At 46.6% G+C, this 12,356-nt stretch overlaps 1 protein-coding gene across 1 annotated transcript; it reads right to left on the bottom strand.

Moving 5' to 3' along the window:
• Window positions 1-611: 611 nt before the first annotated feature.
• Window positions 612-12,156, bottom strand: ZSWIM7 (zinc finger, SWIM-type containing 7). Its single transcript, XM_010181759.1, has 6 exons — window positions 12,061-12,156; window positions 10,169-10,190; window positions 6,582-6,684; window positions 1,531-1,635; window positions 766-898; window positions 612-728 (listed from the first exon to the last, which is right to left on the bottom strand). Exons 1-5 carry the CDS (start codon window positions 12,134-12,136, stop codon window positions 782-784), a joined length of 423 nt encoding a protein of 140 aa, XP_010180061.1. The 5' UTR covers window positions 12,137-12,156; the 3' UTR covers window positions 612-728; window positions 766-781.
• Window positions 12,157-12,356: the final 200 nt, after the last annotated feature.

The following is a 12,356-nucleotide window of genomic DNA, read 5'->3' as shown; positions in this document are numbered from 1 at the left end:
TTTGTGCTCAGTGTATCATATAAGGCCACGCTGTGCTCAAGGAGGAGCCCAGTCTTGGAACACGGGCAGGGAGTCACACAGCTGGAGGAAGCTGGTTCCCAGCTCAACTGCTGCTGTGTGGAAAGGGGAGCAGCAGGGTCCTTTCCCCCATGTCTGATGGGGACAGCCTTGCCTTGCCTGCCAGCATGAGGTGGCCAACTGGTCTTAAATGGGCCAATTTAAAAGCACAGCAACCAGAGTGAGGCTTCCAAAGATCCTGTATTATAAGCACAGCGGAAGCACAACCTGTCATCGAGGTGCTGAGTGGTTCCCTGGTCTAGGTTTGCCAGTGCTGAATCAGGAATTGGTCCAAGCAGCCAGCTGCAAAGAGCCATCGCAGCGTCACTGTCAGAGGCCAACTCCACAAAGCCACACGGGCACTGGAAGGGCGCTGGGGTCAGTGAAAACATGAGCAGAGTTAACAAGGTTTAATGGATCACTAAGACACCTGCTGGACTGTTCATATTCCCATCACAAGCATACAGTGCTACAGATCAGTTTGAACATCTTCAGCAATCCCACGAATAGCCTAAATAAATGAACGTGAAGTTAACACAGGCTTCTTAATATTTATTAATTAATCCATCAGTGCAAGGTTGCTCATTAATGTCACGCTTGGCTGCTGCACAGGAAGAAACCTACCAGCCCTGAGGAACATCTGACAGCCTTGTAGGTACAAAAAACGCCAGCTACACAGCTGAGAAGGTAGACAGCAAGTACATCCACGTGTGATCCAAATCCTTCATCCTTCATCCTCTTCCTCAGCCAGTAAGATGCTTGTGAGTTGCTCCTCAGAGACAGTTAGCTCCTGGCAGGCTCCCATGGCCTGGCTGAGGTAGACGGCAAGTATATGTTTGCACTGCAAATAACAGCACAGCCAAGTTAACAGCAGGAGCAATGCAGGGATGTCATGCTCTATCTGGAAGTCACAAAAATTCACCCTGGCCAGAATGGGTCTAATGAAGGGCTCACCCCTCCCAGGAACATGGTTCTCTCTTGGCTGGCCAAGCCCTGGCACAGGCTCCAGTTGCCCCAGGTCAGCTCTGTCATCAGGGTAATGTAATACAGGGATCTAACACACAGCAAAGTGTAACTGGCTCTTGATTCCCTCCCCACAATTGCATACCAGTTGGTTACCCATAGGCCTTCCTCACTGGCACCAGGTGACCTGCACCACTTCGTTGGCCAGGCTCCATGTGGCAGTCCCATTAGTGGCAGCAGCCCTTGTTCCAAGACACCAAGGATTATTCATCTATTCAAATTCAGAACACTAATGTGTAACTATTCTAGGTCTTGTAAGGCCTAGCTCCACCCAAATACCATGACTCCCAGAGGCCAGATTAAGCAGCGTGTCAGGCACAGCCTGCGTGGCCAACTCAGCGCTCGTGTGTTTGCTCCCTTGGAAACTTCAGGCTGCTCCGGTTCAAGGAGTAGGGCGCAGGCTTCTTGCCCGCTCCCTGTCCCGGCCCCAGGTTAAAGCAGACAGCTTACCAGAAGACTCTCGCTCTTCTGCAATACAGTAAAACCAAAAGCAGGACATGTGCAGAAATGGCATGAACTGTAGCAGGTATAGAGTTTGCCTGAGCTCCCAAGGACCTGAAACAAAGGCAGTCAGAGGGAGTGGGAGTCAGAGACAGCATTCACTTTTAATTTCTATAATGCTTAGCCTGTATCTGGCCCGATGTCCTCTCCACAGTCATGCACAGCATCCAACAGGTGAGCAAGTGCCACAATAGAAAAGCATCCCCAAACACTGCATTGACCCATCTAAGCTTGAAGCTCTTCAGCTTTCTCATGGCCTCCACACATAGACCCAGCAGTCCTCAGCTCCACGGACTTGTCTGCTGCTACAAGATCAGGAAAAGGGCAGGAGCACAGAGCTCCCTCCCCTCATCTCCCAAAGCACAACGAGCTGCCAGCCCCTTCAGCAAGTTCACTCTCCCAGTACTGGCAAACACAGTATAGGTCAAGATGACAAAGCCCCTCTTGTCACAGGATCTTGTCATTTGTGAATCTAGGGCCACCACGGCCCTGGGGATGGAAGTAGACCAGCAGTGAGCACTTGCAGTGAGGCCTTTTCTAACCAGCTCCAGTGGCCGGAGGCTGCAAAGGCTCTTGCTGATCTGCTCCCAAAACCAGCTGCAGCTATTGGAATCCAGTTCTGTCTGAATAAACAAAGCTGAAGTCTCTAGAGAAGAAGCCTCTCTGCCCCATGTCTGGTTTGGGAACAGCACTGCCTCCTTTTCCCACATGCCGCTCCTCTGCATGTTTGCTGTGCACCATGGGCACGGGATGCAGGGAGCCAGGTGTGGGAAGCATTTGTTTCCAGCATGGAGAAGCTGGCAGGTAAACTGTGAGCGGCTGGAGATGACTGCATGGTACAGAAAAGCCAACTTATGCATTATTTCTTTTGCTTTCAAGACCAGAAAATAGCTTTTCGAAAGCTACTTTTAAGAGCCAATTGCTCTGCCTTCCTATTGCAAGGGAGGGGTCTGCAGGAGCAGGACACACTTGCAGACTTTAAGCAGAAACCTGCACTCAATAGCATGGACTTTAGTAATGCTCTGAGGCCTAAACTGAGTACACCCCATGGCCAAAACAATTACCACAGAGTATATGCCATGACGCATACTTTGTGTCAGCTCTGTGGCCTCAACTGCTAGCACTGACTATGCCAGAGAATGGTGGAGATTTACAAGGGTGCGATCACCAGTAGTGCCCTGGCTCTGTGCACAAGCCCCTGGACTCCTGACTGCACACCACAGTCCTCTCCCATACCAGGGTTTAGATGCTGGTTGGGTTTGTGGCACACATACACCTAAATCCAAAGATAAACAAAAAAATGACAAGACAGAGTGCTGCTTCCCATGCAGGATGCCCCTGGCACTCCTAAGTCCCTCCAGAGGACCATCATCCCTTCTGGTCTAGAGCTGCACTTGCAAGGGGAGCCTTCCCCTATCCCCTGGAGCTCTCTTCTGCACCCCTTGCCTGACAGGTAACATCCACAAGTTTAAGCTCTCCCACAGTAGCATCTATGCCTCATAATCCCCCTTACTCCCAGCAGATCCAGGACACCAGACTCACATTCCCATTTCAGGGTAAACCAGTATTTTTTCAGTCTGGCCTTTATCCTGGGCCCTCCTTATACTCCAGGCTGAGTTTGTTTCACTTGTGATAAGTTTGTTTTCCTCCAGCCCCTTTGATTGTTTTTTTCCAAGATGCAATATTCCGATGGTGCCTTTCCTTCAGAAGTGTTTTTCTTTAAGGAGGGGGGGAAGGCACAGACACTGCCAGATTTGGGCTGAGTTTAGCGTCCCCCTCGTCCTGACCTAGATGGCAAGAATGCAGCTTCTGCCTAATAAGGCAGAATCTAAAATTCAACGACCAAACGAAAAAGGTGCCTCTGTTTCTGGCCAGCTGCAGCCAAGCCAGGCACTAGGGTGCTCTGTTGGCCCTGAGATGCTGTGAGATTTCCTTCCGCTGCCTTCATCTCCAGGTGTTTGTTGGCTGCACAGTGAGGAAAAATCACCACGGTGGAGGTGTCCCTGCCAGCGTGTGGGGATGCAGGAGGGCAGCTGTGGCACCACGGCAGCACTGCAGTCTGTGCCAGGACCTGATCCTCAAATCCTTCACGGTAGGGCAAGCTGCCATACAGTTCTAGGAAACTAATTATAAAAGCTATAAAAAAGAAGAATCCAATAAAAGTGCAGGATGTGAGCAATGCAAGTGACAGTTGGCAGGAGAGCTAAAGCACTGCCTCTCCCTCTGCTGACTGGCTTTACTCCCACACCTCAGCATTTCTGCAACTCAGGCATGGCCGATAGGTGCCCCAACCACCTCCTGCTCACAACTTTGCACTTCCTCGAATCCAGCGCAGCTCCACCATCAGCCAGCACCCACCTCTGCAGCAGATAAGACTTATTTATCCCTGACGTGGAGTTACAAGAGTCGGCTTTAGTCTGCAGCTAGGCAGGTACTATACAAGCTTTTCTGGGATGATTAACAACTCTGAGATAACATCAGCCCTCGAATACACCATCGGTGTTACTCCTCTATTGAGTAGCAAGGGCATTAATGCCCAGGCATTAAAAGACAAATCATAGCTTTCACTTGACTGAGGGTTCTTTCTTCTCCCATCTCGGCTCCTGAGGGCAAGAGCTGCCTACACTACAGGGTGCACTCCTAGGGCCTGTCTGGGCAGAGCCATTTTCCCCTGAAGCTGTACCTAAGATGTGCTGGGTGATACGGAACACACACGGCATTTTAGCCTGTGAAGTATCAACATCTCAGATTGGGCTATGACGACCCAAAGGAGTTTCACAACAGGACCAGCCTCATGGCCTCAACCAGAACTGTTCTTCAAATCCAGCTGCAAGTGAAAGCACCACCTTACATTCCAGCTCAACTACATCTGGGTGCAAACAGCAGAGCTGAATTTCTGGGGAATAAGTGAAAGGGATCACTGTGCATGTGTCCAGGCAACTATGGATGGCTCCCCTCTCCTCATGGCACTGGGCGTGCTGCTCTGCGGAGGGAGAAGTGCACACAGCTGGTTTATCTGTCTACAGCCCCCACACACACATGAATGAAGAGTGAATGACACTACCCAGCTACTCTCAAGTGCAGTGTCCCACTCAGTGTTTCGGTTTCTACAGCCCCAGATTGTGTTCCTGTCACAGCTCCAGCCAGTGGCCTCAGGGGAGGCTCTGCTCTCTGTTTCTGCATCACAGACAGCTGTGCTGAGGAAGAATTTCGCAATGGGACCAGCCTCACACCCCCAGAGAAAACATCTCTTCAGATTCCTCTGTGAATGAGCTCATCAGTATGGCCTTAATCAGCAAGCAAGCTCCAGTAAAGAGGAATGTTGCTCAGAAGCACACATGCACCTGGAGGCAGGGACTGGGATGATGCAGGGGTGCCTGCCTTGCTGCAGCACACACAGCTTGAGGCAACACTGTTCAGCAATGGCCCTGCCCAGACCAGAACAGTGTCAGGGAAGCACCCAGCACATCAAAGCCCTCACACCACGCTTCTCTGATCTCCTCTGTCTCTCACAAGGCTTCCTGCATCTGAGAGATGAATATTAAACCTCTTAAGATGCAGATAACTCTGTCATGCTGCAGAAAAGCTGTAAGCACATGAGCACACATTTAGGCTCCCCGGGAAGACCAGAGGCTCTAAGCAGACCCCCTCATCCTTCACATAAAAGAGTGCTAAGTGAAGACTGTGCAACCCAGTCTGCAAAGCTCTGCCTTAGCCTGCATGGCCCGACAAAGCTCAGCAAGGAGAATGTGACCATTCTCTGCCCAGTGGCATATTCAGCCAAGCAACAGTGAAAAAGCCTTTAAGCATTCAATTACTGATGCTGCTGCTGTGTAAGGGTCCTGGAAGCAGTGCTTCTTAGGCTTTACCAAATACCCACAGGCAAGCCCTCAACTCAAATCAAAGGCTGTGTTCTTGAGCCCTATATGTTTATGAATCATGCCTCTCTGGAGCGGCCAATGTCCTCTCCAAGACCCCAGAAACAATAAAGCTTCCACGTGCAAATCAAGCAATGCAAGCTCTGAACACGTGAAAAATGTTTGTGTCATTACCCAGGCCTGGCCTCACAGCTCTTCTCTTACCCTAGATGACCCCAAAGCATCTCAGCACCTCCAGTGAAGGAGAGAGGGCCCTTTGCAGGGAGGATATTTGGAAATGTTCCTCTTGGCTGCTACAACAGTGAGCAAAGAGATCCCCCCTGTGAAAAAGGACAGCACTCGATTCAGCAATGGAGGGGGCTGAGATAACTGAGGGGATTCAGCTGGTCAAGGGCTCACAGAACAGACTGTCCCCAGCAGAGATGCCACTGGTGCTGTGGCACAGTAGAGCAAGAAAAGTCAGAAAGAAGTGCCAATGACTCTTCCCTTTACCTAATGAGCCTCAGCCCCATCCCTAATCCTGTACTGTATGAGGAGTTCAACCTTTATTGCTAAGGTGAGCTTTCCTTCCTCAAATGCCCTTTTAGGAAGATGTTTCTGTGATTCACAGACTTGGCTACAGTGAACTAGAATGAAACCCACGGATTTGGCCTGCACTGCTTCCTCCCCGGCAGCAAGGATCCTATCGCCAAGCAGAGGTCAAGAGTGCTCAGGACACTGAGGATGTGGAGTGCAACAGGGAAAATAATGCACTGATGGCAGATAACACTGTTGTGTACAGTCTGTCAAAAGGAAGAACTGCCTTTGCTGTGTAGGATGAAAGTAGTTAAGCAAAATTAACGAACCCTGGAAAGCTTCCTTCTGACCATGATACCCTCAAACACCTAAGAAATCGTCACTGACTGGCTGGGAGCCACAAAGAAAATGGTAGTGTACCATGCTGTTCTAATTCTAGTCTGTGGCTACTGCTCTCCAGTATCACTTTAGGAGTTTGTAAAACACTGACATTCTATGTTTATCCAAGTGCCCTTCCATGTTCTGCAAGTTAGGAAAATATTGGCTCACATGTCAACTGGAAACCATCAGAAAAGTAAGAGTGAAGAGGAGCAAAGCAGCGTGTACCTGGTATGCAGTCCTTCCACTGGGGGACATGACTCGGGTGACAGAACGGTGATCCACCAAATCCAAAGCTGAGACAGCAGATGGGCCAAATATGAACTTCAGCCTGAAAGAAAAAGTGTCTCCAGTTAGGTCACACCACAAAAGGAGACTACCTGTCTTAGCCTTAATCCATAGGATTCAGCCCTATGGAGTCCAGAAGTCCTGTAGCCAAAAGTTGTCATTGCATCTCAAAATCCCACCAGCTACAGCTCCACTGATCACACTACCAAGCAACGAAGTGATTTGTCATTCTCAGCTTTGCTGGCTTTCACCAAGTGACCACCAATCCCTGCCCTGTCCCTTTGTTCTTAAGGACAGTCTCTACCAGCTATTCTGAGCCAGTTTTGGGTATTCTTAAAAGAAACTTCCAAATTTCCAAGATGCTCCCAAACAGTCCCACATCTCTTTGCAAAATACCACTCAGATGCAATTACAAGGCATTTTAAAGACTTTTCTTACACATAACATTACAGCTCCTGCGTTTCTTCTTCAGCACTATGACCCAAACACTATGCTGGCTGGCTGCTGCACAAACAGGACATGAAAAGGTTCCTGTCCTGAACTAAAATGAGACAAAGTGCATCAGAGACTGAGAAGTGAGATTTTTTTTTACCCAGTCTCTATTACTGTGACACAGCCGTAGCCATGTAGGTGAGAAGTTACCTCTGAGCACCATTTCTGCCTTTACGGAGCACTGATTATTGCAAAGGGAGTGTAGGGGAAGAAAGAGACACGGGTTGTCTCTACAGAGATCCAGTCATTTTGTTAGTATTCCTGCAGTTCTGATACAAACTCTGTGTAGACAGAACACTGGTGCTTAACCAATTTATGAAACAGTGAATCTAGACACTAAACCTGGAAACTTTGCTTCTGACCAGCACCCTAAATACACTAGGTCTTCTTCAGGGGAAACTGCACCTCTGGCAGCAGGCAGATCTGCAAATGTTAAAGGGGAAAGGGGTTTGTGCTCTGAGACGCCTAATTAAGGTGTACATGCAGGCTGTGCTGGATGAGTTTGCCCTGGATCAGCTTATTGGTCAGTTGGTCTTGAATTCTATCTCCAGTCATGGCCCACACATCGTGGCTTGGAGCAAGGAGAGAGCTATGATGATACACAGCTCCTTGAGCAATAGGAAATGCAGCAGTAGAGCTCCTTCCTCATCCCAGGGAAACTGGTTTAAGGCCTGGAGAATGAAAAAGTCATTTTGTGGTGATCACATCTCCTCTATCACAGTCACAACTGAGGTATAAATTATTCTTTCTCTACCCACCAAACTGCATCAAAAGGAAGCTAAAGACCATCAGGAAAATTCTTAAGATACTACACTACATATGGACCCACCAGATAGCAGTAGTTTTACATCTGTAATTCAGCTACCAGCAGGGCTCACAGACAGCAAATTTATTCCAGATAAACACTCAGGGACAGCACACATGTTATGTCACTCCACCCTCCCTAAAAACCCTTTCCCTTTCCTTTCTTTCCAAGCAGGACACATCACCATGCAGGGTCACACCACTGCACTGCATTTATGGATCAGAGAGTGCCTGGAATGGGGTAAAAATGAGGTTAACCAGATCTGCTCAGGTACATGTTTGCTTCCCACAAAACACTGCCTTCACACAACTTGGCCTCGGTGCTCACCATGGCAGTGCAGCACCATGGAGGCACAGGCTGGCGTCTGGCTTCTGCTGTGCTCGGGGCTGTAAAATTCCACATCAGCAAGTGGAAAAATAAAGAGCTCCAAGTCCTGAAGGCACAGAAATTTCTATCTACATACTCACTGTCTGCACATCCCTGCAAGGAGGATTTTATCTGATGCTGTGCAAGCGTATATCATAAGCTGTATATAAAATATGGACATCTGTACCTTTAGCCTACTGTCCAGTGAGCCCATAGGTTTAAGTTATCCTAGACCTGTATATACAGCGACTCTGAATGCGGTCCAAAGAGCTCAGGGGCAATTCAGTTAACTTGACAGACCTTTTATCCACTGAGAAAAATCTGTGTAGTCTAGATTAGTTACAAGGGTAAACAACAGGAAAATCAGCAGTGATGAAAAGAGAGCACAAAACATGAGCAGGAGAACAGGAGAAAGCAGGGAAACATTTCCAAGTCCAGCGAAGACACAAAGAGCCGAGGCAGAGCCCTGGCGTCTCAGCAGCACGGCTGACCTACGCGTCTGAGTCAATCCCATTGATAACAAGCCAAGCAGACAGACTTATTCCAGGAAGACCAAAACTTCAGTTGCACAAACTCAAGGCAATAAGGATTGGTTTCATCCGAGGACTGAGAGGAGGTGGGTGGGGGAACACTCAACATAAGACATTCCTTAATGATTAGGTTTGGGACTATAAGGAGACTGAGTTTAATGAGTTTCAGTAACTCTTTGAAATTTAAGGAATTACTTTTTCATGTATATAAGTCAATAAGTCTAACAGGAAATAAGTAAGGCAAATGTCCAAAGGAAATCCAAGGATTTCAGAGATTTGGAAGAGATTCAGAAATTAAATCAGAATACTTCTGAGCTGCTGGTCATAGGGAATTGATGGAAATCTGACTGCCAAGAGTTACCACCCAACTGTTACTAAACTTAACAAGGGAATTTCTTTCCTCCTCTTTTCTTTTATGACAAGAAGGAAACAAAAAGTTACAAGACTTGTCAAATATAATTCCACCCTTCAAAGGCCACCGTAGTCTCAGAAGAGGAAGCCAGCATGCATACCCTTCACAAGTACTATGTTAGATAACTTTAGACCCAAAGATACCAAGGCCTGCAGGGTTCCCAGTGGTCTCCTCTCCTGGCTAAACTGCAGGCAAGCAAGAACACAAAGTTAAAGACGAATCTGAAAAGCCTTTCTTACTGTGATGGTGCCTTTCCTTTACCTTCAACACCAATTAGTGAGGGCTGCAGAAGTCATGAAACTTGGATCTTTTAGAAGACTTCTTGGGAATGACTGAAATATTCACAAGCTTCAGCCAATGCAAGGACAATGCAGCTGACCTGAGACGACTTGGAAACAGAAGACAACTCTCAGGGTAAACTTAAAGTTAACAATTCCCTTGTGCAGAGAGATGATACATTCACTTTTCCCTTTCTATCGCACATGCCCATGACTCAAACAGAAGGGATTTCAGGATGCTGCTGTGCTCACAATGATACAAATGCAGCGGAGATGCAGCACTCCACCAGCATGAATCACTCTGAAACACAGTCCGCTCTCACAGAAAACTCATTCCAGAGCTGATGGTGGACTCAAAGCTCAGGTTAAACATTCTGGGTTTCTGCATGTTTGAACCACCCATATTAGAGCAAATCATCACAGGAGATTCAGCGATACAGAGATAATTTAATGAATCTCTGGAAAAACCCTTGAGATTGTTACTTTGGACCTTCATTTCCACTTCCAGCAAAAACACATAGCAACTCTACATGAGAAACACGTACTGGTCAAACACAGGAAAAAGATAGCAGTACTATGATGAGATCATCAAGTGCCCTCTAGCAGGACACTTGGGACAAGAACTGAAGCAACAGATAACTCACCCCAGCAGCAGGTTATCAGGGACTGCAACAAAAAGAAAACAAAGTGTGATTTTGCTGAACTTCCCCACTGTGAGAGACATCATCACAGTATCTCCCTCACATACCCCCAGAGGCCACACAGAACTGCAGTGCTCTAGCCATCCTCTCTAGCCACCAAAAGCAACAAGCAGCAGCAAAATGATCTGCTATGGCAGCTCTAGGGCACTTATCAAGTACACCAACTAAATATATTCAGAACCACAGGGGTTCATTTTAAAAAGAAATGCAGAAGCCCAAATACACTTAACTTTTATGATATCCTACTTTTAAAAGCATGCAACAAAAGGCATACGGTGTCAACATCTTATACTGTCACTTTAAGAAGTAGGTTAAAATGTGTGTGTATATATATACTGGTTTCCCTGAAACTCTCTTGGCATGAGTTGAAAACTCTGGCATCAGAACTTTAAAAATGTTGTTCTTTTCCCAACATAGTCTTGCAGGACGCTGCTAGTTTATGGCTTTTCATACAGCACATGGAAACATGTCCTCACTTATTACCTCTTATTAAGATGGAAAATTACACTTCAGAAAATTAGTCTGTTTGTTTTAGCTAAGAGCTCTGATCATCCAATCTGATCTTTCTGTTATCACTCATGAGACACAGTGTACTACATCTCTGTATTCCACTGGACAATCAGGACTTGTAACATTAAAATCCTTTGTTCCAACAATGCAAAATATTATCTACGACTTATGCTGTTGGTTTGACTTTTTCAACTTTATTCTAATTTAATTCTCCAAAGCGACTGATCGGTTTCTTTCCACAGTTATGTCCCAGCGTACTATTTTGTTTCTTAAAGAAGTATACCTTAAAAGTAATGTGGAATTCTTTTTTCTAGTTTAAAACAGAATTTATAAAGCTCTTTTTAAAAGTCACATGTAGATTTTGGATCTACTCTAAGCTGATAGGAGCCATACTACAAGTATGCCAGAAAGCTGTCAATGTGGTCACTCCGACAGTTTAAACATTAAGTCTCTACATTCAAATGTAGTACTCGGATTTCTCTGAATGTTTATTCGGGTGGTTGTAACACAGATAAAATATTCCTTAAATAAACACTTTTCTTAGAAAGAACCATTCTGTGCTACTTATCAAGTAAACACAAACACGTTGATTCTTTCAGCACAGATTACAGAACTACATTAGTAATCCAGAGTGCAATGAAGGTAACAGTGCTTAAACTAGCTGCTAGAATTGGCCAAGATCTAACTGTTGGCTTATGCTTGCTGCATTCAAGCAATGGGAAAGTTGTTCTTTGCCCAGGAATCACTAACACACTCCCCTCTGCCGGTCAGGGATGAAACATGATCATTTTTATGCAGAATTCCATTTCAACTCTAGTTTTGAAATTAGCGAGTCTGTAAAAACAGCAGTACAGTAAGCACAACAAAGTGCCTACCTAGAAGTATGTAAATGATCATCCCTCAAGTGTAACCACTTACACGTTCAAAAGTGGCCAATCTGGTCTAATTTTTGGGAGAGCCTGACTTTCAGAAGGGGGCTGCTCCTCATTATTTGTGCTTCAAACCCCTTTGTGTCCATGCAAGTTGTATCAAGTATAGCAATAAAACATAGACTCAGAACACAGGGATTAATTTTAAAAAGAAATGCGGACACCCAAATATACCTACTTTTACAATACCCTACTTTTAAAAGCATGCAAGAAAAGACATCTAGCCTTAGCATCTTACTCTGCCACTCTTGAAAGTGAAGGCCACCCCTTTTGTGACAGCCTGCAGAAAATGCAAGCAAGGGGAGGCTGATAACCCCTCATGGCTACCTGGAGGTTTGGCAGTACCAGTAGGACTGGCCACCGCTTGCTGGGATGGTTCTGCTGTTCTTTACGTACCGTGTGAGGTCTCCTGAAAAGCCTTTTTGATCTCTTTCAAAAGCTCTTCTGCCACTGCTGGCAAGGTACTCTCCATCTCATTGGCACCGGCCTCGTAACTGGAAGCAAGACAGAAGAGAGCAGGAGACAGTGCAGAACTATTAGCGTCACTGCAGATAGCTTATGGCTTATACTGGGAGAGTTTATCTTGGTAGTACTCTCAACCTTGCAATGAGGCCGAGGAATGGCATCCCGTGGAAGGGGACCTGGCAGGGGAGGGACGCATAGAGCCAGCAGCAGGAAGAGAGGCCCAAGCC

Source organism: Mesitornis unicolor, unplaced genomic scaffold (genome assembly GCF_000695765.1).
Source record: "Mesitornis unicolor isolate BGI_N332 unplaced genomic scaffold, ASM69576v1 scaffold3153, whole genome shotgun sequence".
Lineage (NCBI taxonomy): Eukaryota > Metazoa > Chordata > Aves > Mesitornithiformes > Mesitornithidae > Mesitornis > Mesitornis unicolor.
Note: the sequence above shows the minus strand (reverse complement) of the source record. Positions and strands in the feature narration are given on the sequence as shown.

Bases quoted from the DNA above. Each gene is read 5' to 3' on its own strand.
- ZSWIM7 (XM_010181759.1), bottom strand. From the start codon at position 12,136: ATGGAGAGTACCTTGCCAGCAGTGGCAGAAGAGCTTTTGAAAGAGATC. The intron at 6,685-10,168 runs GTGAGTTATCTG...TTTTTCTTTCAG, and splicing joins CCTGATAACCTGCTGCTGGG to GCTGAAGTTCATATTTGGCC. The intron at 1,636-6,581 runs GTACACGCTGCT...CCTTTGTTTCAG, and splicing joins GTGGAAGGACTGCATACCAG to GTCCTTGGGAGCTCAGGCAA.